The sequence below is a fragment of the Palaemon carinicauda genome, chromosome 7, assembly GCF_036898095.1.
Source record: "Palaemon carinicauda isolate YSFRI2023 chromosome 7, ASM3689809v2, whole genome shotgun sequence".
NCBI lineage: Eukaryota > Metazoa > Arthropoda > Malacostraca > Decapoda > Palaemonidae > Palaemon > Palaemon carinicauda.
In genome coordinates this window covers 11,353,820-11,379,009 of record NC_090731.1, presented here as the reverse complement: position 1 = coordinate 11,379,009, position 25,190 = coordinate 11,353,820, and the positions used below count along the sequence as shown (strand labels likewise).

At 41.2% G+C, this 25,190-nt stretch overlaps 2 protein-coding genes across 6 annotated transcripts in view; one reads left to right on the top strand and one right to left on the bottom strand.

Annotated features, from left to right (window-relative positions):
* Window positions 1-25,190, bottom strand: part of LOC137643848 (recQ-mediated genome instability protein 1-like) — a 301,889-nt gene that overhangs the window by 237,152 nt on the left and 39,547 nt on the right. For 2 of the 3 annotated variants that reach the window (XM_068376572.1, XM_068376574.1), the window contains exons 2-3: window positions 12,541-12,681; window positions 10,944-11,048 (exon numbers count right to left, since the gene is read on the bottom strand). In XM_068376572.1, coding sequence (XP_068232673.1) covers window positions 10,944-11,048; window positions 12,541-12,681 — 246 coding nt within the window. Of the gene's footprint in view, window positions 1-10,943; window positions 11,049-12,540; window positions 12,682-15,535; window positions 15,741-25,190 lie in introns of those variants that run through there. The other variant, XM_068376571.1, reaches the window with a different exon arrangement.
* LOC137643843 (dual specificity phosphatase 29-like) overlaps window positions 20,465-25,190 on the top strand; it is a 29,665-nt gene continuing 24,939 nt past the window's right edge. For 2 of the 3 annotated variants that reach the window (XM_068376567.1, XM_068376566.1), the window contains exon 1: window positions 20,465-20,664. The gene's annotated coding sequence lies outside the window, so the exon portion shown is untranslated. The remainder of the gene's footprint in view (window positions 20,665-25,190) is intronic. The other variant, XM_068376568.1, reaches the window with a different exon arrangement.

The window sequence follows — 25,190 nt, the reverse complement described above, 5'->3', positions numbered from 1 at the left end:
TGCGTAGAGGTGGAGGAGCGCTCGCAGGAGGAGGTGTGTTAACCTTCTCTGCCTGAAACTCCTGCATCAACACCGCAAGCTGAGACTGCATTGTCAGCAGCATAGACCACTAGAGTTTAAGAAAGACAACAACAAACGGAGCTACTGTCCGTTGAAACTGAGGGTCTAAAACAGCTGGTGCGGCAACAGACGGAGTTACTGTCTGTTGCGATACCACCTTGCCTCTCTGGGAGGTGTGCAGTTGTCGTACTGCAGCAAGTCCGAACTGACCCAGTGCTAATGGCACCACCTAGGAGTTGGACTTGCGCGGAAGGGACCGACTTGCACTTAAAAGCTGCAAGATTTGGTCCATGGTTTCTGCGAGAAACCTCTTCCGCAGACGAGGAATAAATGGGCTCTCTCGTCTTTGTGTGGGTGAGGTGATCACGTCGGCTACGTGAGTTGGTTACACCCGAAACCACGGAGGGAAACGTCTGTTCGTCGATCAAGGCCTGCTGAACCCATAAGTCCTTCGACATTACTTCTCCCCTGGGCTTGGGAGCTTGTAAGAGGTCCCAGACTAGGCGAACAACTGGCACAAACAGACGAACCCTCGAACGCAACACTGTAACACTATGCGCTTATCACTTTATCACTTTTGATTTTCTGTTTGCACTTATTTCACTGAACTCGAAACTTTAAGTGGTTTGTACCTGAAACACGCAATTCTATCCTTCATTAAAAGTTAGTAATTGCGAAAACAGTATTACAATGTAACAGAAAAACATAATGAAAGATAAATAATTCAGTGGCTGGAAAAGAGATTAAACACTAGATCAAATAAACTACGTTTAAAATCTCTCACCGCATAAAGTCTGAGAACAAGAATAAAACTCTAGAAACGTTTACCTTCTTCCCCTAAAGAGACTAGGGAGAAGAGCAAAAACGATAACAACGTTACCCGCTTGAACGAAACGTTTACCCTCCTCTCTCTCCCTCCGTCTCTATCTCTATCTCTCTCTCTCTCTCTCTTGACTTAGCACCTGAGAGAAGAGCCCAATTATATATATCGTTAAAACATATTATTGTTAAAGGAAAAAAACTGAAAGGTTTCCCAAATAAAAAGTTCCTTTATTAGAATAGAACCATTTAAGCTAAGAAAGAATGAACAAAACGCTAGAATCGGTTTACTCTTACTGCAACGTGACACCGTGATAGACTCTCTCTCTATCGTAACGATAGAGCGCAAGTTGAACGTTCTGAACGTCAACAACTGCAGAGACAAAACAAAACGTTAGTTCAACTTTGAAAACAGTACAAGACTATCAAAGAAATTCTTTCAAAAACATTAAAATGGCATAATATGTTAACAGGTAAAAACGAAATGACGGGCTCAAAGTTAATTAACTTCGGTTCCAAGAAAAGACCGCCTACTATTAGGAAAGGTCGAATATAAACAAATATGACAAATTCGAAGATAATTTGTATTTTTCCTAACCATACAAACCTTAGCTATTTACAAAGGGTATTACTTTTAGCGTAGCTGAAATGGCGAGCCATTAGAATTTAACGAGGGTGTATTACCCCCGCGCTAGTTAGCGGGGGGGTAGGGGAGTGGTAGCTAGCTACCCCTCCTCCCCCTCACACACAGGTGAATACTCACTTTCACTTAGAGGTAGGACTTGTCTTGGGGGACAGGGCTGGCGGGCAAATATGTGTAAATAGCTAAGGTTTGTATGGTTAGGAAAAATACAAATTATCTTCGAATTTGTCATTTGTTCCGTAACCGAAATACAAACCACGCTATTTACAAAGGGTGACTTATCCCTTAGGAAGGGTGGAAAGTCCCCAGCCATACTGGCTTTGGCTTTACCCGGGGACTCAGAATCCGAGTGAGTCGCACTCGAGAAAAGGAGTCCCTGCACCTCACAAGTTCCTTGCACCGCAAGGAACCATGTGGCCTACGTAAGCTTGTGTGTGAAGGAAGAAGTGTGACCCGTCTTAGGCAGTTGACCTGGAGTTCCAGAAGGAACTCTGGGTTAGGACGTTCCCAATACCACCTCGTCAGGGTATGGGGGACGCGACAGTATTGACTCAATACTTGGAACACAAGGAAGCATGGTTTACCTGCAGAGGTTCGAGGTCAGCTATGCAGAGACCAGGATGCTGCTTCCCCGTAGAGGGGATGATGAAGAAAGAAGTAAGGGCCAGACATACTTCTTTCGTTCATGCAGACTAAAACCTGATAACAATGCCCTCAACCTTCTGCTACCTGTCCAAAAAGGAGCCTGAGGTTAGACCAGCTGTTGTGTAGCCACCACAGAGCGATAGAAAACGTATCGAGACTCCTGTGGGTCACGCCCTGCAGGAAGCGGGCTGCGAAGGTCATCAGACGCTTCCAGACTCCAGCTTGTAGCACCTGCGTCACAGAGTAGTATTACTCGAAGGCGAGGGACGTTGCGATGTATCCAACATCGTGCTGTAGGGCGACGTGACGGGGGAGGGTCTGAAGACAGGTCGAGATGAATGTCCTTGAGTCCGGGCTGAAGAGGTATACTGGTGACTCTCCCCCCATGTCCTCCTTGTGTTCCCAAATCGGCTGCAACTGAGGCCAAACTGCAGCTGTTCCCAGCGCTAACCTCTCGATTCCTGTACTGGCAAGAAAGAGAAGGTCTTGGGACATCAGACACAGAATGGAGACTCAAAATCTTGAATGAATCGGACCGAAGGGTCGGGACCCTCAGATTCTGAGTCTAGCCAACAACTCAGGAGCGAGCCTGAATGTTGCCTTCCCCTCTTCCTTAGAAAGGGGGGGAGTAGTAAGAGACCAAGAAGATTGCTTACACACTGGCCGTGGCCAGAGTGAGCAGAAGACCCAAGGCGGAATACAATCCGAGGCCTGTCGTAAAAGGGTCTTGAGAAGATCTCTTAAAGGACTAAAAGTCCGAGCCATGCTCCAAGTTGGAGGTCTTCCTCCGACTAGGGCAGGGACGATCGTAGCTTCGCATGAGCGAGAATAGATCCAGCGGGCAGGAAAAAGTTATTCCTTTAAGCCTGAAGGTCAGGGAAAGGCTGAGCGACAGGCTTCATTGCCAAGAGCGGAAAGGAGTTTCCTCCCGCCGAAAGGCAATAAGACCGTTATTGCTGGAGAAGAGGCCTCACGGGAAGAGGTATATCTCCCACGGCACCAACCACCTTAGACTCTTCACTTTGCCTGGGAGACCCCTGTGGATGACTATCGCATATGACGCGACCTCCGTACCGCGACTGTAGCGGGTTGTCTCTTCTAGAGGAGGAAGCGTAGTGTCTCCAGGCATGAAGCCGAAGCGACGCCCCGGTTCGGGAGAGATGTCGCAGTGTGGTTGCTTGAGTAGCCTGCGCCGTGGGAGAAGCTCTCCCGGGAGTTCCGTCAGGGGAAGCAGAGGGTCCAGAAACCGTTCTGCGCATAGTCCCAGTGGAGCTCTCCCATTGAAAGGTTGACAGACAACCTGGTTTTGTTGAGACCCATTGTCCGCAGACAAAAAGGAGGGAAGACGCAGGCGTCGAAGTTGTCCCACCATCACCGGAATGCATCTTGCCAGAGTCTCGGGGTCTGAGACTGGGGGGAAAACTAGCGGAAGCTTGAGGTTCCAAGCTGTCGCGATCAGGTCCCTTAGATCAGCACTTGCTGGTTACCCAAGGTCAAAGACCCCTAGGTACACTCTCTCTATGAGGCTCTGCTTGGATAGTCTGAGAGAAACATTCCCCTGCCTGGAATGAGAGAGCCGATGGTGGAATTGAGAGAATCTCAATCATCCCGGTATCTCTACTGCAAGATGTGAAGGTGTGAAAATGCGTCCCCTGCTGGTTAGCATGAAGTCGACACGCAACGGGGCGACTTGGCAGGAGCGGTAGGACTGAAGAGGGGCCAGACTAAGGCCCTTAAGCCTGCCTGAATGATGGAGAGGTATCCTTCAGGTCTTGACCATAGGCCTGGACCGGAACATGCCCCCCCCCCCCTTTCCTTTGACGAGTCCGAGAACCGCATCAAGAATGTGGGGAAAGGACGAGAATATCCACTACCATCAAGAGGCTCCATAGGTCAACACCCATTGCAGGTTTAATAGTTCCGCTGGTCCCATAGGGCCAGGGAGTCCGGTTAAACATTGCCTGAAGCCACCGGAACTTGGATCGCCCCACATGGAACTTATCCTGAGGCGACCGTTCGGACTATAAACGGGTCAATGAGGAAAGAAGAACTAGGAAACGTTCCAAGGTAGGGCTGAAAACTCTGCTTGACTGAGAACAGGTACTGCGACTCTCCTCAGTCTTGCCACAGTCAACCGAAAGGAAGGCTCGGAGGATGTGGTAACAGAATCTGGCGTCCCCAGGTGGTCACCCATCCAAGTGCCGACGTTGCTTAACCTCGCTGGACGGACGAGAAGCGGGGTTTCCAACGTGGTAAGGCGGTTGACTCAATATCATGGCCAGATACTCCAGATGTTGAGGCAGAGGAAGAGAAGGCTCCAAGCAAAATACCATGAGCCCACACTCATGGTCAGCATTCGGAAGCTTTTCCCGGCGCTGAAGAAGGTCGAAACCCGAGCCTACCGGAGTTGACCAGCCCTCCAAACAGCAGAGGAGGCGGAAGTCTGCACCTGAGCGGCCAAGAGGAAGGCAGGGAGAGTTCTCTGGGGAAACAAACCTGCTATGCCACGGCGGGATAGCCACACTGCATCATAAGCAGGAATACTTGCAGTTTAGGCTGAATTCGACGAGCACCCTGGAAGATGGATGGAATGGAAACTGAAAGTACCCGTCCTTCCGATCCAGGGTTAAAGGAGTCCTGTCGCCTCTTTACCAGTCTGATCGATTCTGCTGGTCTACGCTGGCCGAAGTTTGTTCGACAAACTTGATCAGGGCTGAGAGGTCGACTATGGACATCCCCTCTCAGATCCTTCCTTACAAGAAAGGATCGACTGAGGGGGCCGGGGGTGAAGCCGTCGATGATCCTAAGGAAGACCTTCGCCTAAGGTATGGATCATTCTGCCCAACCGGGCAACTCTGCTGATGCTATGGCATAGAGGTTCAGAGACACTGAATTCGCTGACAGAGACGGCAGGCGCGATATCCTTGGCTACTCACAGAGATTGTGCGGGAATGGGCATCGGGAAGCTGTCATTCGGATGAGTAACCTTAAGCATCCTCCCAGCGAAAAAACCTGCAATCCTAGAGTTCGTGAACTCCTTTTAGGACTATGCCCCCCCGGGGGAGTCTCCCGTGCCATCTGTTCCTGACAGGAGGAAACTACAATTGGACACCTTGTCCCAGTTGTCGTAGCCGATAACTTAGGCCGACGTGGTTGAAAGAAAAGGGAGCTGGAGCCCTGCAGAGTCTGGAAGAAAGCGCCTTGGAGGAGTGAAACCGGAAGTCGATTTACTCCGCACAGCAGATGTTTAAGTCTCTGTCCTTGGGCAAAGACAAAACTCTTCTCAAGGATGGAAGGGTGTCTGAGGTCGTTGACCTCCACAGATGAGACACCCGAAGGAAGCCTTCAGTCAGTGCGTCCAGATGGTAAAACATCGAGCTTGTCCGCAAGTAGATACTTAACGACGAAAGGCCAAGGTGCCTGAGCTCGAGAGGAGGAAAGTACCCTTGATCTTCCTGTAGCTTCCTTGAACCAAACCTCGGGCCGTAACCGAGGAGGGAAAGAACCTGGTAAGCTCCCAGAGGAAGAGGTAAGCAGTCACCCCTTGTCCGATGGAGAAATCTTCAACGGAAAGCCCCCCCGCCAAAAATCCTTCCAGGGCGGGAGAAGGAGAGAGTACTCGTGCAGGAGAGGGGACCCTCGAGACCGACCTCTTGGGAACCAACTTCGCCCTGGGGGAAGTCACCACGAAGTCCACTCCTCTCTTTCTCTTCAGCGTAGGAGAGACAGCCGCTGGTTTGTTACCCTGGCCGGTGAGTGCTGGTTTCATAACCCTCATTAATGCCCGTGCCAGCGGATCAAACCATGTCTGCTGCTCCAAGGACACAGAGTCCGAAATCCTCGCTAAGGTGAAAGGGATCGGGCGATCCTTTGGAGAGGACACGACGGTTCCTGCCTGAAAAGAAGGTGGGAAGAATGTTGTACTGGCCTGTCTTCGTCCTGCACTACCAACCTGTGCTTGGATGGAGGTGATCCCGAGTGCCGCCTAGGAGCACGCGTCCCTGCTGCTACCACCGGCTGTGGAATTCGCCGCGAACTATGGTCGCGCGAGGGCGAACGGTCGCGCAAAGGCGAATGGTCGCGCGGGCGCACAGGCGAGTGGTCGCGCGGGCGCGCAGGCGAGCGGTCGCGAGGGCGCGCAGGCGAGCGATCGCGCGGGCGCGCAGGCGAGCGATCGCGCGGGCGCGCCGGCGAGCGATCGCGCGGGCGCGCAGGCGAGCGATCGCGCGGGCGCGCAGGCGAGCGATCGCGCGGGCGCGCAGGGGAATGGGCGTGACGGCGAGGGATCGTGCTGCCGCGTAGGTGAAGAAGATCGCTGGCGGTAAGCGATGGCGAGCAGCATGTGTAGGTGAATGATCGCGTGATAGGGTGCGATGGTGATCAGCATCCGCAAGAGGGCGAGCGTTCAGGGTTGTGCGATGAGGAGCAGCATGCGTAAGCGGGCTATCGTGCAGGGTTGTGCGATGGCGAGCAGCATGCGCAGGTGAATGATCGCGTGAAAGGGTGCGATGGTGATCAGCATCTGCAGGAGGGCGATCGTTCAGGGTTGTGCGATGAGGAGCAGCATGCGTAAGCGGGCAATCGTTCAGGGTTGTGCGATGGCGCGCAGCATCTGCAGTTGAGGGTCGCGCGATGGCGGTCAGCATCTGCAGTTGAGGGTCGCGCGATGGCGGTCAGCATCTGCAGTTGAGGGTCGCGCGATGGCGGTCAGCATCTGCAGTTGAGGGTCGCGCGATGGCGGTCAGCATCTGCAGTTGAGGGTCGCGCGATGGCGGTCAGCATCTGCAGTTGAGGGTCGCGCGATGGCGGTCAGCATCTGCAGTTGAGGGTCGCGCGATGGCGGTCAGCATCTGCAGTTGAGGGTCGCGCGATGGCGGTCAGCATCTGCAGTTGAGGGTCGCGCGATGGCGATCAGCATCCGCAGTTGAGCTAGTAGCTGGCGAACCATGTTCCTTCAGAAGTGTTGGAGAACGTTGGCGTGCCAGCTGTAACACACGTGGGCGATCTGGAGATCGCTGGCGAGCTGATGATCGCTGACGAGCTGACGATCGCTGGCGAGCTGATGATCGCTGACGAGCTGATGATCGCTGACGAGCTGATGATCGCTGACGAGCAGAAGGCTACGCGTGGAAGCCTGCGCAAAGAAGAAGAGTCCTTGACCCCGACCTGAACCGAAGTTCTAGATCGCGAGGGCGAACGTGGGCGCACAGGGCACGAAACAGGAACCACAGGGAAGATCATCTTGAAAGCGCTGACGAACAGGAGAGCGCTGACGAACAGAAGGGCGCGCAGGGAAACCCTGACACGCAAGGGAAGAACCCCCGTGGGGGCAACCCTTTGCCCCGAAGGGATCGTTGTCCGCCGGGAGACTGATGTCCGTCGGAAGACCGCTGTCCGTCGGGAAGACCGTTGTCCGTCGGGAAGACCGTTGCCCGTCGGAAGACGAGATTAGACTGCTGTCCATCTGCACCAAGACGGAAGATCGAGAAAAAGAAGTTGTAGGCTGCAAACGGAGATTCAAAAAGGCGCCTCAAGCACCCTTATAGGGAGATGAGAGGCCCTTACGACGAGGCGGACGGAGGGCCTTACGGCGAGGGAGGCCAACAGCAACAGCAACAGAAGAAACCTCCGAAGAGGAGTCTCTATGAGTGTACTCTCTCGCGAACGAAAGAGAAACACTTCGTGGAAGAGACTGGTCAGCCAGTGACCTAAGAGGGGCAATCCTCCGAAGAGGAGCTCCTGCAGTTGCCCAGCCCCTTGAGCGAAACTGCAGGTGCGACCGCTCAGCACCAAGAGCATAGTCGCACGAAAAAAAGGCAAGAGAAGAACCCCCCAAAAGAGGAAAAGCTCAAGCCTGGACAGGAAAAAAACTTCCCTCGGAAGGAAAGTTATCCGTCCAAGGAGGCAAGCCTCCTGACTGTTCTAAAATGAACTGGAGAGCTGTCCGTCGACACGGGAGTACTACCAGTAGAAGGAGACACGCCCCTGACGACAATACAAGGGGGGGAGGCAGCAACAGCCGAATCCCCAGGACTCAACCAGACAGCTCACACCGTTGCTATATTACAGAAACGAACTAGATCGGTAACTGTAAAAAAATAAAACAAATAATATTAGTACACATTCATTCCCCCGGGAAGGCTCCGAAGAGGAATCCCGAGGAAAAGGAACAAGAATTACACAACAGGCACGTGCCCTCACAACCACTTACACTCGCGGAAGGAGAGCTGTAACCAAAACAGAATTATAACAATTATAATTATGTAACTATGTAATTATGTAATTTAAAAATGAATGAACACTAAAGAAAAAAACGAAAACCCCGAAAGGAATCGTTCTACAAGCTGAAAAATTAACAACTACAATTAGATTCATAAACTAATTGAGACAAAATGTACGGCGTAGCAACCCCACCCACACGGGAAGGAAGCTACAAGGGCGTAGTAAAACATAGTAAAAGGGTGAACGACCTCAAGAGAGAGAGAGAGAGAAAGACCGAAGTCAAACTCGATCGCAACCCATAAAATTAGGCCGTGGTGGCCTAACTGCCGAGGCCTCCACGTAGATATCGTACACTACACACACACATCTGAAAAGGAAACTTACTTATTTCTATACTCAAATATATATACAAACATGAAAACATGTTTACATATATATTGAGTAAAAGAAAAGTAAGCGATTAAGTAAAGACAAAACAGACAATGGCTGCCAAGCGAGGACCAAAACAGAGACGTCTGTCACAGTCCGAGCCAAAAGTGAAAGTGAGTATTCACCTGTGTGTGAGGGGGAGGAGGGGTAGCTAGCTACCACTCCCCTACCCCCCCGCTAACTAGCGCGGGGGTAATACACCCTCGTTAAATTCTAATGGCTCGCCATTTCAGCTACGCTAAAAGTAATACCCTTTGTAAATAGCGTGGTTTGTATTTCGGTTACGGAACAAATAAAAATTAATTTTAATAAGTTTATAATAAAAGGAAGTTAATCAAAGAGGCCTATAAAAGGCGGAGAGATATAAAATAAATCTATAACTTTGTTAAGCAAAATTAAGAGAGTCTATACTCTCTTCGACACCAACACTTCCGTCTAAGGGAAGGGTCGGCCATTTAAAAGTGAAAGAGAGTTCATACTCTCTTCGTACCAAAATTAAATCAAAAATTAAATCAAATTAATTCCAAAAACTTGCTAAGCTAATGATATAGCTTCCTGAATAGCGAAGGCTAAACTCTAGAGCAAATACATCACCAAATCGTGAGCAATAACTCCAGAATCAACAGCGTATCCATGTAGGTCTAACCGGAGGCACGACAGAGGAAAAATTGAGGTGGTGTTGACAAGAAGTACTAGAGTACCTGACCACAGATGGCGCTGTGGTGTTCACCCCCACCTGTATAGCGATCGCTGGCGTATCCCGACCGTAGATTTCTGTCGGCAACAGAGTTGACAGCTACATGATTATCGGGTAAGATTAATATTGAAAAAAACAAAATAAAACACCACAGAACACATAAAAAGATGCAAAGCAATGTCAAGTATATATGCTTACATGCAAACTGAACAAAATGTAGAACTCAATACTGCACTTTGGCTTGAGTGATCATATGGTCGTACAGCCAATCAGAAGCCAGATTACTGAACAGCGTACTCTGGCTGGTCGTGTATCCGCTACCCACCAATAGTGTAACATGTAAGAAATTATCTGGATAAGTTAGGCTAGTTTCCACATGCTTCCCGAGTTCTTTTCCATACATTTGCGCGATGCTTTTCATCACCTAGACCACACTACGTATTTTCTCTTCTTTCCAACAAGCATAATGAGCACTCTCTCTCTCTCTCTCTCTCTCTCTCTCTCTCTCTCTCTCTATCTCTCTCTCTCTCTCTCTCTCTCTCTCTCTCTCTCACTACGTAGTTTCTCTTCTTTCCAACAAGCATAATAAACACACACACACACTCTCTCTCTCTCTCTCTCTCTCTCTCTCTCTCTCTCTCAGGGAATGGTAACAGGGTAATCATCATACAATGGCAATAACAAGAAGAAATATAAATAGCACACACACTGATAAAATGCAGCAACTAAAAGCAAACTGCCCAACCATAGCTTTCATACTGATAAGTATGAGAGACATAAGGTTGTCACCCTAACTTGATTACTGTATTACTCATCACCTAGTGCAGAGGAGTCAGTGTCTTCCTTGGTAAGTTACTTTTGGTACACTTTAAACAGAGAGAGAGAGAGAGAGAGAGAGAGAGAGAGAGAGAGAGAGAGAGAGAGAGAGAGAGAGAGAGAGAGAGAGAGCATACAAGATTATGTAGCTCAATGAGAATGGCCATTGCTTGGTATACAAAAGTACAGCACAGTACAATATAGGTTACCTTACAATATCTTATTCAAAATATAAAAAAATAATGATAAAATACTTTGTTGATTTGTTTGTATTACACAAGCCATTGTGTTGCATAATTTTGTTTCTGTTTAAAGTGTACCAAAACTAACTTACCAAGGGAGACACTGACTCCTCTGTACTAGGTGATGAGTAATACAGTAATCAAGTTAGGGTAACAACCTTATGTCTCTCATACTTACACAATGACTTGTGTAATATTAACACATCAACAAAGTCTTTTATCGTTATTTTTTTATATTTTGAATAAGATATTGTAAGGTAACCTATATCGTACTGTGCTGTACTTTTGTATACCAAGCAATGGCCATTCTCATTGAGCTACATAATCTTGTATGCTCTGTATCTCTAGATTAGAATTGAAATTATCATACTTGGTACTGTCTGTCAGCTGATACCGCTGCATTTCCACCATCAGTTTTGCGTAATTTCTGTAACTGCATATATGCAGGATGGCCAACATCACGTACTTGATTGACCTGAAAGAATAAAGAGGATAAAAATTAACTGTAAACTATCAAAATAATCATAATGCAAGATTCATATGGCTAGAATATCAATATTCCAACTGAGGGGATAAAATAGTCACCTACCAATACTGTACCCCAATACACCACAACGAAATAACAGACCTGATGCCCTTCACTCCTTGCCACCTTTGTGAATATCAGTACTACCGACTTTTACAGTAAGGCCAGTTGAATAAGTAGTAGAATCCCTCAACCTTCTTTGGTGTTTTAGGACATTCTTTAAAATTACCAGTGTTTTGTAGCCTAATACTTTAGGTTTTCTATGGCACAACTTAACTGGGTATCTTTCTCAAAACATTCTACGTAAACAGTTTAGATAATTTAGTGCTAAATCATAATCTATTTTTGTGTGAAAATACCTCAAAAAACGTTAATTGCATTTGACATAAATAAAATATATGCTGTAGGAAATAAATTGCCTCCTTAACAAAGGAAGCATAAGCCAGGGGCATGTAACCAGATGCTTTACCAAATGGCAAGCTAAATGAAGTGCGCACTGTCAAAAATGATACCAGAGAAGACTTAGCGTTTCCCCTCCTCAAAGAATATGCCAGCCTCAAGGGGAGACCACAATCTACAGTCAGTAAATGAGGATAATTGTGAACAATCATATCTCTAATGTAGTGTACAGTGTAAGTGGATCTGATAACTGTGAACGATCATATCTCTAATGTAGTGTACAGTGTAAGTGGATCTGATAACTGTGAGCAATCATATCTCTAATGTAGTGTACAGTGTAAGTGGATCTATCACCAGCTTAGTCATAAACAGATGCAGTGTCCAACCTGCATTCACATTCCTCCTTCGTTTCATTATCATCACAAAGCCAATATCGTCTTTTCAAACTAAAATGTAAGAGAAAATTATTAAACAGGCTTGGATAGGATACAATAGTAGAACCATACTTGTTACAGCCAAAGATAAAAGTGGAGAGTCTTTAACCCTTTTACCCCCAAAGGACGTACTGGTACGTTTCACAAAAGCCATCCCTTTACCCCCATGGACGTACCGATACGTCCTTGCAAAAAAATGCTATAAAAATTATTTTTTTCATATTTTTAATAATTTTATGAAAAAATTCAGGCATTTTCCAAGAGAATGAGACCAACCTGACCTCTCTATGACAAAAATTAAGGCTGTTAGAGCAATTTGAAAAAAAATATACTGCAAAATGTGCTGGGAAAAAAATAACCCCCTGGGGGTTAAGGGTTGGAAATTTCCAAATAGCTTGGGGGTAAAAGGGTTAACAAGAGAGTAGGCAGGGCTACATGCCCAAACTCACCACCTGTCATTAACTGCCTCGTTAACGATGATGGATTTGTATAAGCATAGGAACAAATGTCACTTGTGATGTACATAGTGTACTTGGATCATTTAATTAACAACTCCCATGAAAAAACACTTGTAAATCTAAACCTAAAACGTGATATACAGAGCTTACCTGTAAAACAAACTGACCATTTAGCATCATGCATCTCTTCTGAGCCAACCCAAAAGGAAGACAACATGATGCCAACTCTGTCAAATCTGAATGCAACCATTGTTCATAAGCTTTTTCATGTATCAGCCTGAAGTTGTTCATCTGAAAGATATTACTAAAGATTAGCAAAATAGTGTAGTCTAAAATATAAAGAAAGTTGATTAAAATACAGCAAAATATCACAAATTGTACAAGTTTACATTATTCCTAACTATACAAACATGAGTCCTATGATAGATTGATTCAGGCACAGCTGAAACTCAGCAGTTGAGACTTGTAACGAAGTGTCAGCAGCAGCCAGTAATTACCAGCTTGTGCCGGTGTAGCTCCCCTTGCTGGTACACTGTGGAGTAGTCACTTTGATTGCATCTGGAACTTTCAGGGGAAGCGATAGCAGTAATTTGTGATTAGTTCCAACAAGAAAACAAACCTTTATCTTTAAATATGCTACTCATCTTTGGGTGGAAGGAAGTCCTTACCAAACTGGCTGGCTAAAATCCTGGGATCACTAATCTCAGACCTGATTAAATGCAGAGAGCAGAATCATAAACACCTCGCAAACCAGGGTCGTAGGTACCGTCAGATTCACAGCCCAGGCAACGAAGGCTGTTGTAAAACAGATCCCCTGCGACAGCCCTTAGACTGCCGTATTTTTATAAATAGGGTTGAAAATGAGGGTGTTATGGGGCATGGCCATGATCAAGCATACACCTCCATAACTGGACCCCAATAAAGAAAAACAGAAGTCCTATGTTAGATTAAATGGAAAACCTCAAGTATGTCGTATTCGTTTTTCTTTCCCTTTTGAAATAAAGTTTCCCTGTCATAACTTCTAGTCTTTGAAACTCATCTTTATCATGGAAATTATAATACCAAGACAAATACTTTCATCAGAACCGTTTAAATTACCTAAAATCCACTGGAAATACCTGTTATTTTGTTTGGATTGATTATTGTACTAATATAATCTAAGGTAAAGCATTTGCAGATCAATGACTATCAGTTTATAAAAATTTAAAGGGTAATTTTATATTGGATTACAGGGTGAGATTTCGAACAGAAAATATATGTTTTCCTATTGTAATTAACATGAATTAACCGAATTTGATGTTCCTTTCAATCGGAAACAAACAGATCAACCAATTCGGCTAACTTTGATTTGCACGGTGTCACTTCTCTTACGAATGAACTGCGAACAATAACATTAGCAACGTTACCAATAACACACAGTGTTACCAACGTTGACGTATCCTTAATGATAGATATTTCCATAGGTATTTTAAATAATTTCTCCATATAAGTTTTACTCAATATATATAAAGTACAAAAAGGGCACAGAACCTAAGAAACTCACCTAACCTAGCCTAGTAGTATGACAGGTCACAAAATAACATTTGATCTACATCAGACGTTGGCAGCACTTGTTACTGTATTTTTTCATGACACAATCTTTGCAACGGCACCTCCAAAGTTTATCCAGTATTATAATAATTTCAAGAAGGTAATGTATAGAGAAGAAAAGGCTTGTTTTACGTTTATATATAGATTCCCCAGTATGTTTTCCCCACCCAAAACCCCGAGTTCCCACTGGGGGTCCCCCATTATCGGAGGATATAAATGTACTGTATATACATTTCTGAAACTATTCATTTGCGACGGGAACGAGTGTCATTTTCGATGAGAGCGTAATTTTTTCGGTTTCATTGTAGTGTATTACAGGGCGATGTAACCTAGGAAAACAACTACTTTTTCTTATAGAAAAAATTACGCTCTCTTCGAAACTGATACTCGTTCCCGTCGCAAATTAATAGTTTCAGAAATAAATACACATCTATATCCTCCAATAATGGGGGAGCCCCAGTGGGAACTCGGGGTTTTGGGTGGGGAAAACATACTGGGGAATCGATATATAAACGTAAAACAAGCCTTTTCTTCTCTATACATTACATTCTTGAAATTATAATAACTGGAGGAAAATACAAAACAGTATATCTGAATAAACTTTGGAGGTGCCGTTGCAAAGATTGTGTCATGAAAAAATACAGTAATCAGTGCTGCCAACGTCCGATGTAGATCAAATGTTATTTTGTGACCTGTCATACTACTAGGCTAGGTTAGGTGGGTTTGCTAGGTTCTGTGCCCTTTTTGTACTTTTTATATATTGGGTAAAACTTATATGGAGAAATTATTTAAAATTCGTATGGAAATATCTATCATTGCTATCGTTAGTAATGTCAGCATGCCGTTGGTAACTCTGTGTACCATACATCAACGTTGGTAACACTGTGTATTATTGGTAACGTTGCTAATGTTATCATTCGCAGTACATTCGTAAGAGAAGTGACACCGTGCAACTTAAAGTTCGCCGAATTGGTTGATCTGTTTGTTTCCGATTGAAATGAACAGCAAATTCGGTTAAATCACGTTATTTACTATAGGAAACCATATATTTTGTTCGAAATCTCACCCTGTAATACAATAAAAAATTACCATTTTTTCTATATGAAAAAGTAGTTGTTTTCCTAGGTTACATTGCCCTGTAATACACTACAATGAAACCATTTAAAGGCCGCTCATGAATGGCAGAGGTAAAGGGCAGTGACACTGTCCTATCAAGCAGGACAATACCCTAGAGACTGACCGTATATCATATGATCAGCGACCAAGCCCACCCTCCACCCGAGCTAGGACCACCAAGTGCCAGGCAATGGCTCCCCCAAACGCCCAATTCTCAGCTCACAAGAATAGTGAGGTTGCAGCGACCAAAGGCACTAACAAGTTTGAGCGGGACTCGAACCCCAGTCTGGCGTTCACCAGTCGGGGACGTTACCATGTTCAAAGCAATGCAATCGACCTTAACATAACCTAACTTAACAAATACATCTTAAATTATTGAAGACAAGCTTATATAACTATTTAAAACCAAAACCAAAACAAAACACAAAAGGATACTTACATTTATTCCAGGATTGTCCAACTGAATGAATTCCAGACATGCGTCTATCCATTCCTCAGGAACATTTATATGTTTAGATTTCATGAAGTTCTTTACATTTGTCCTAAGGGCCATTATAAATGTAACGAGCTACACTACATTTACACTTATAAAGAAATAATACAGAGACAGTGATTTCAAGACTGTTTGTTTACATCGGACTTGCCCGCTAATCAGCGTTGCCAGATTATTTCGACAGGATTATCGTACACGAGGCTTAAAATTGTCGTTTTTCAACCAAAATTATCGTACACAGTTTCAATATAATTATTAGGGAGTTACATGATCGACTTATTTCAAAATATTTTAGTATAATTGTTTAATTAAACACACATTTGTATATGCCTAAGGTATGTATCGTACATCGTACTGGACCTAAAATAATCGTACATGTACGATAATTATCGTAGGAATGGCAACCCTGCCGCTAATTCTGTCAACTGTATCATTTCTCTCCTTTCTGAATTAGGTTATAATTTTTAATTATTTGGTATTGTTTCATAGTTTGTGAGATGATTTATTATAATAATTCTATATCATTATCATCCTTGTGCCACAATACATTATTTCATGCCATTCATAATTTACTATATGTTATATTGTAACATGCAGATTGTTGTTACAGTATATTACAGTTGCTTATGGAAAATGATTTGTTGTACTATAATACAGTATGTGTTTTTTGTAATGCTTTTTCGCTACAAAATATATGAAATTATATTTACTTATGGCAATTGTGAATTTACTAATGGATAGCATGTTCAAATTACTAAAAATTGTTACTTAGATTTTGTCACTAACACGGGTAGCTTCATTTATTTTGTCAGTGGTCCATGTTGCATTCTGGTTAATTGGATTAGCTTCTTAATAAAAATAAAAATCATTTTGATTGGGAATATTAGTCATAAGAAACTTTTAATTAAGATAAGAAAAAATTATGCATGTGCTCGTGTTCATAAGTTATCAAAGACTGGAGTTATCGACTATACCAAAAGAGTCGGCCAATACTAAAAATTTGTGCCAATTATTGGAGCTCGAATAAAAATCCATATTCATAAATGATATGCTAAGGTTGTCCAGGGCACAAGCCACCCGTTGAGATACTACTGCCAGAGAGTTATTGGATCCTTTGATTGGTTAGACAGTACTACATTGGATCCCTCTCTCTGGTTACGGCTCATTTTGTCTTTACCAACACATATACTGAATAGTCTGGCTTATTTTGGCAATATTTTCCTCTGTCCTCATACACCTGACAATACTGAGATCACCAGGCAATTCTTCTTCGCTTAAGGGGTTAACTTACAGTAATATGACTGTTCAGTGGTTACTTTCCTCTTGGTAAGGGTAGAAGAGACTCTTTAGCTATGGTAAGCAGCTCCTCTAGGATACGCCAAAATCAAACCATTGTTCTGGTTTTGGGTAGTGCCATAGCCCTCTGTACCATATATCATATTCCAGATGAAACACACCCTATAAAACTTGCTCTGTTTATTATATTTTCAATTTTCTTTAAGTTGTACTTGTGAGTTGTGACTCTCACTGCCCTTTAATTGAATATTGGGCGACAAAATTATTGTCATATATTCATTGGCATGCCAGAAAGGATTTTTATATCATTTTCCCTAACACTATAAATTCACATAGGAGGGATATGATAATTATGTCACTCACTATTTTTCTTATTGATCTATTGCCCTGAGAAATTTCTGCTAATAATTAACGCGTCTAATTTTAACACCCCCCCATAAACATAATCTACAAAGCCACTTAAGATATATACCTCCATATTAGTGGACTGATCTTCCAACTAAAGGCAATTGAGTAAGTGGAACTTCAGAAGTCAAAATTGCAGTTAATATTTTCATGTTGACCAGGCTTATATGAGTTTTTCTTCATAGTTTATAAATAGTAGATATATCTTAATGTTGTAGACATTTCATATTCTTTATTCATTGCTTTTCATATATCTATTTCCCCATTTCCTTTCCTCACGAGGCTATTTTTTCCTTGTGGGGCCCTTGATCTTATAGTATCCTTCATGATTTATATATTGCATGTCTATTTTAACGTTGCTACTGATCTTAAGACATATATTTTATTCATTGCTTTTCATACATCTATCTCTCACTTTCCTTTCCCCATTGGGTTATTTTTTCCTGCTGGGGCCCTTAATTTAATAGTATCCTTGTTTCTCTTCATGGTTTATATATAGTATATATATTTTAATGATGTAGACATTTTATGTTCGTTATTCATTGCTTTTCATATATCTATTTCCCCATTTCCTTTCCTCGTAGGGCTATTTTTTCCTGGCGGGGCCCTTGATCTTATAGTATCCTTCATAATTTATATATTGTATAACTATTTTAACGTTGTTACTGATAATAAGACATATGTTTTATTCATTGCTTTTCATACACCTATCTCTCAATTTCCTTTCCTCATTGGGCTATTTTTTCCTGGTGGGGCCCTTGATCTTATAGTACCCTTCATAATTTATATATTGTATAACTATTTTAACGTTGTTACTGAAATTAAGACATATTTTATTCATTGCTTTTCATATATCCATCTCCCAATTTCCTTTCCTCGGTGGGCTATTTTTTCCTGCTGGGGCCCTTGATTTAATAGTATCCTTTATAGTTTATATATTGTATATCTATTTTAACGTTGTTAATGATAATAAGACATATATTTTATTCATTGCTTTTCATACATCTATCTCTCAATTTCCTTTCCTCATTGGGCTATTTTTTCCTGCTGGGGCCCTTGATTTAATAGTATCCTTTATAGTTTATATATTGTATATCTATTTTAACGTTGTTAATGATAATAAGACATATATTTTATTCATTGCTTTTCATACATCTATCTCTCAATTTCCTTTCCTCATTGGGCTATTTTTTCCTGCTGGGGCCCTTGCTTTAATAGTATCCTTCATAGTTTATATATTGTATATCTATTTTAACGTTGTTAATGATAATAAGACATATATTTTATTCATTGCTTTCCATACATCTATCTCTCAATTTCCTTTCCTCATTGGGCTATTTTTTCCTGCCGGGGCCCTTGCTTTAATAGTATCCTTTATAGTTTATATATTGTATATCTATTTTAACGTTGTTAATGATAATAAGACATATATTTTATTCATTGCTTTTCATACATCTATCTCCCAATTTCCTTTCCTCATTGGGCTATTTTTTCCTGCCGGGGCCCTTGATCTTATAGTATCCTTCATGATTTATATATTGTATAACTATTTTAACGTTGTTACTGATATTAAGACATATTTTATTCATTGCTTTTCATATATCTATCTCCCAATTTCCTTTCCTCATTGGGCTATTTTTTCCTGCTGGGGCCCTTGCTTTAATAGTATCCTTTATAGTTTATATATTGTATATCTATTTTAACGTTGTTAATGATAATAAGACATATATTTTATTCATTGCTTTTCATACATCTATCTCTCAATTTCCTTTCCTCAGTGGGCTATTTTTTCCTGCTGGGGCCCTTGCTTTAATAGTATCCTTTATAGTTTATATATTGTATATCTATTTTAACGTTGTTAATGATAATAAGACATATATTTTATTCATTGCTTTTCATACATCTATCTCTCAATTTCCTTTCCTCATTGGGCTATTTTTTTCCTGCTGGGGCCCTTGATTTAATAGTATCCTTTATAGTTTATATATTGTATATCTATTTTAACGTTGTTAATGATAATAAGACATATATTTTATTCATTGCTTTTCATACATCTATCTCTCAATTTCCTTTCCTCATTGGGCTATTTTTTCCTGCTGGGGCCCTTGCTTTAATAGTATCCTTTATAGTTTATATATTGTATATCTATTTTAACGTTGTTAATGATAATAAGACATATATTTTATTCATTGCTTTTCATACATCTATCTCTCAATTTCCTTTCCTCAGTGGGCTATTTTTTCCTGCTGGGGCCCTTGATTTAATAGTATCCTTCATAGTTTATATATGACAGATCTATTTTAACGTATTACTGATCCTAAGATATTTAATATTTCTTATTAATTGCTTATCATATATTTATTTCCCAATTTCCTTTCCCCAGTGGGCTATTTTTTTCCTGCTGAGGCCCTTGATTTAATAGTATCCTTCCTAGTTTATATATGGCTGATCTTAAGATATTTCATATTCGTTTTTAATTCGTTTCGTTTTTCATCGCTTCTCTTATATATATTTCCTCATTTCCTTTCCTCACTGGGCTATTTTTTTCCTACTGAAGTTCTTGATCTTATAGTATCCTTTAAAGTTTATATATGGCAGATCTATTTTAACGTATACTGATCTTAAGATATTTCATATTCGTTTTTAATCGCTTCTCCTATATATACTTCCTCATTCCCTTTCCTCACTGGGCTATTTTTTTCCTACTGAGGTTCTTGATCTTATAGTATCCTTTAAAGTTTATATATGGCAGATTTATTTTAAGGTATTACTGATTTTAAGATATTTCATATTCGTTTTTAATCGCTTCTCTTATATATACTTCCCCATTCCCTTTCCTCACTGGGCTATTTTTTCCCTACTGAAGTTCTTGATCTTATAGTAACCTTTATAGTTTATATATGGCAGATTTATTTTAACGTACTACTGATTTTAAGATATTTAATATTTCTTAGTTGTATTTCATATATTTATTTATTTCATTTCATTCCTGTTGGAGTTCTGTGGTTTAACTATCCTACTTTCCCAACTAGAGTTCCAACACAGCTACTACTACTACTATTACTACTTGAGATAATAATAATAATAGTAAATTAGTCTAGGCAAATGTATTTTGTGATTTCTTAAGGATTTATACGTAGTTTTTTTTTTTTTTTTTTAAGGATTATAGCCAAACTTGGCACCAGTCTTTTGGCAGCGGTCAAGTAACATTAGCCATCCAAAAGTGACCAAAAACCTTGAAAAAACTATTTTTAGGTGTTTTAATATCACGTGTTGTATTAAGTGTTAATTACTTTATCATATTGTAATATATTGTAATGTATCATTAACTGTTGTATTGTTACAATGAATTAGAAAATACGTTTGGACGAGAGGTAAAGAACATCATTTTAATTTGCATGATTTTTTTTCTCTTTTTTTTCCTTTTTTGTGTGGACTAATTCAGTTTATTATATTACTTATTTGATTTTGTTTAGTGTGTTTGTTAATTTTGTTTAGTGTGTTTGTTAATTTTGTTTAGTGTGTTTGTGTGAATTTGTGTGATGTTTGTATTTGTTGTAATATAATGGATTGCAATTGACATTTTTGGGAAAAAGTTGATAATTTTTATATTGGTTTATAAATAGAACTGATAATATTAAATAGTTATGATGTCTCATATACTGTATATGTAAATGAAATTAAATCATGTCATTCACTTAATTTTAATATTTAAAGCATATCAAAGGCCATAGGATTTAAATGCAAGGTCAAGGTCTGGTAGACAATTATAAAGGTTAATTATATACCTTTCAACTTAGAACGGTGATTAAAGAACTATTGCACCAGTTTAATTGTTATTATTATAATTTAGGACGGGAAAAGCATTCCTGATTGAAAAGTGAGGTGTCTTTTATCTTACCATAATGACGTTATAGGTCGTAACTAGAATGAAGGAATTCAAAACTGTCGCGGGTTTCAAAATTTGGGTAAAACCGGAGAATATTGCATGCCATACAAATCAGTTTACGATCAAAGATATTTGCTTGAAAGACAAAGCATTAAAAGCATTACATTGTTTATTGGTCCCTTGGTTAGGTTAAGCTGGGGTGTGAAAGAGTTATAGCCTTCAGTCAAGTAGGACCTTGCAACTGATATCTATCCAAAAAAATATGGTTTTCTTGTAGTGTATTACAGGGCAATATAAGGAAAAGCAAGATGCTATAAGCCCAAGGGCTCCTACAAGGAAAAATAGCCCAGCGAGGAAAGGAAATACGGAAATAAATAAATGATGAGAACAAATTAACAATAAATCATTCTAAAAACAGTAACAACGTCAAAACAGATATGTCATACATAAACTTTAAAAAGACTTATGTCAGCCTGTTCTACATAAAATCCTACAATAACCCTACGGCAAAAAATACAAGGTGTTCGTGATGTATTTATAGGTAATTTGAGAAATTATGAAGGTGTTGTTTAGCAGAAAGCTTTATTTATCAAGTTATGAAGACTCGTGAAATTGAAGATATTACAATTGAGAAAACTTACCGTATTTCAAAAGGGAAACAAAGGAATCTGACCTAAACTAAGGTTCCTACCTAACCTAACCCACAGCTTCCGTCATTGCTTATTGAGTTCTATGTTTCCCTGCGAGCTTCCCTAGGACTCTCTGTCCTTACCTTACCCTAAGGTAGACCGTATCCCTGTTTTGGATTTCCTTTTGATACGTGGTTTATAGACTCATTTCTTAGATTCACTCGTCGGTATTATAATACAGAAAGGGGGAATTTTATGTTCGAAGACAATATATTTAGAATTTTTATTCTAAATATCTACAGTAGGTTATTATTAGTCCCTGCCTATAGGATATGGGTTGAAAATACAATACCAGGTACAGTAGTGTGTTTAAAGGTATATAATGTAATTGATTATGTGAGTTCCTGACTCAAATCGAATATTATAACTCTTTAGGTTGGGGTAGGAAGAGGGTGGGTAAAGTTGTATGAAAGATCTGTAAAAATAAATATCCTAGAATTTAACTAATATTAACACCAACTTAAACGTTGATTAAATATCTAACTGATGGTAGTTTGACCTATTGATGGTATAATTAAATTTAAAGTGATTTTTTTAGATTTGTTCTGGAATGTATTTTGGAGTTTAAGATATGATTTTCTCTAAGTATTTATCTTTGTTTTAAAAATAAAATTTTCCTGTTTTTTGTAATTCAGACCTTCATTTCTGTTAGTAATCAATAGTTTGGTAGGTAGTGGTCCTAAATGAGGATTTGTGTTATAGTAACAGAAAGAGTGAAATACAGGGCTGCTTCATAAACTACCCTTGTATAGGGTGTTAAGGCCCTTCCACACGAGGAGCAAATGGACAGCGGTCAGACACTGTTACCAATTTTGTTGTATGGGTGGCGATCAAGAGTGCGGACGACATCATAGGCGAGGAAACAACGTGCAAACCAGCGAGGTGCCCGTGTCGGTTGTTGAGCCACCGGATGGCCGCCTGACTATTGTTTGACACAACTCTGACTGTACTCTGCCAGGTGTCTGGCCCAAGTCATATGTTAGCCTGCCTCTGCCTACTGTCTGTCTGCATTGGACTGTTTGATCGGGTAACACTGTTTCGAAGCGAAAGAATTACACAGGCAAATCAGAGTGCCCGCCCTACATTTGCCCCTCGTGTGGAAGGGGTTTTAGATCCTAACCTGAGTGGGGCTGTTTATTTTTTCATTCCTAGACCTACCTACTTGATTTGGTGACTGTATCACTTCAAAACAAATAAACAATTTATGTATTTGGTACAGGCTTATTTTACCCGAATTAGAATCTGAAGTTTCGTGTTTACCATTGATGTCTAAGTAACAAAATAAAAAAAAGCATCCTGACCTGACCATATTTGGAATAATTATCCTGAAATGTTTAGGGCTAGATTACAGTACTGTACAGTACTATTATTTTCGCCTCCCTAATTATCAGAGGGACGTCATGGACTAATTAATGACAACTACTAGAGACTATTGCAGTTTGCTTTCATAGTTTACTAAAGGTACAACTTGGGAAATAGCAAGATATAGTAGACTAAATAGCCTCATTAGAGTTCCAAATTGGAAGTAGAATTAGTTGTCCCCTTTAGTGTTTTGAGGTGCAGTGACAGACTGCCTATTAAACGTAAAATATATTTCATATCTGTTATAACCAATCAAAATCTTGGTTCCTTTTCAACTACAGTATTGATTTTTTTTTAACTTGAATGTCTAAATTTATTGATATAGAAATTAGACTTTTTATTCACATTGGCTGAGCTTGTCTGTCATAAAAGAGGAAATGTTGGTTAGTAATTAAGAAACAATTAAATGTTGATATTAAGTATTAAAACTTTATGGTGATTTAACTTAACCCTTTCACCCCCAAAAAGGACGTACCGGTACGTTACTGCAAAACACTATTATTTACATGTTTTTGCATATCTTTGAAAATTCTATAAGAAACTTCAGGCATTTTCCAAAAGAATGAGACCAACCTAACCTCTCTAGGACAAAAATTAAGCCTGTTAGAGCATTTTAAAAAACATATATAGCAAAATGTGCTCGAAATTTAACCTTACCTTGGGGGTAAAAGGGTTAAGTTAAGAAATATGAAAGCAAAATAGATTTATTCCTACAGGAATAGAGTACTGTACAAACCATCCTCCTTCAATAGGGTTACTGACTTCAGCAAAGCTGGAATGGCTATTTAAGCTTATAACAAGATAGCTAGTAGTAGGTGAAGGGTGGAGGCTAAGTCCCGCCCTTTCACCAGGCAGGGTAACCTTCACTTTGACTTTGGCTGCTGGACAGTAAAGACGTACTTCTGAACTTCCTCATTTGGCTGTTTTAATTTTTTGCTTTTTCTTGCAGATTGAATAAATGTTCTTGCAGACAATTGTGTTTGAGGGTTATTAGTGGAGGAAGTCAAGGATATGCAGTGATGCCTGCTGCCCAGAAGAGAAGGAGGGAAAAGCCACTGAATCACAGGATAACTGAGGGGATAAAGTGTTAAGAGACATCGATTCATCCTCTGCAGGGTTTTATGTGAGGGGCATCGTTGTACCAGAACTCAACCCTCCGGGAAGGTGTTTTAGTACAAGGTACAGGAAATTGTCCTTCTTCTAGTAGTGCTAGGTCAGATGCAAGACCGAGTAAAAGTACTGTATTGCTGTTCAGGACATTGCCAATTGCTTTTGACCCTCCTGCCCATGATGTTTCTGATACATTTTGGTGACGCCAGTGACAATAGCTACCCAGAAGTGACCTTCCATAGGTGAAGTAGTCTTTGTATTGTTTATATCGTTCAGCTGAGCAACAAGACCTTCCCCAACTGATCTCTCCCTTTGTACATGGAATGACAGTTCATACTGGGAATGTGTCTATTGGGGAAGGCGATTCTAGTACATTAAGCACTGTATTTGGATTGCATCTCTCTCCGAGAATACATTTCGGTTCGCAGTACCGGTGTTCATTCGCCTGCGACCAGTGCTCAGTCTTGTACTGGGCAACCCACGAGCTCTGCTAGTGGGGGAGTTGGCTGCCATCCTCGTTCCCCTCTTGCTGGATCTTTGGATGTCACATGACCATAATCATCCATGTGCATGATCATCACACAATCTCCACACATTATGTTCCAAATCGTTACTTGTCTCTATGCGCCCCAATCACTGTTTGAGCGGTCTCTGGGTGACCAGTCAATACATAATCGGTCTTCTACAAGCTTGTCAGACACCATACGAAGGGATTCTTAACAATTGGACCCCTATTGCCTATTCTTCAGTGACACCTGGGTCTCAGAACTTCTGATAACTGCTTTGTTCCAGTTTTGCCATTCTAAGATATCAGTGGAAGAGAAATCTATGACCGTTCTCATTGCTTGTA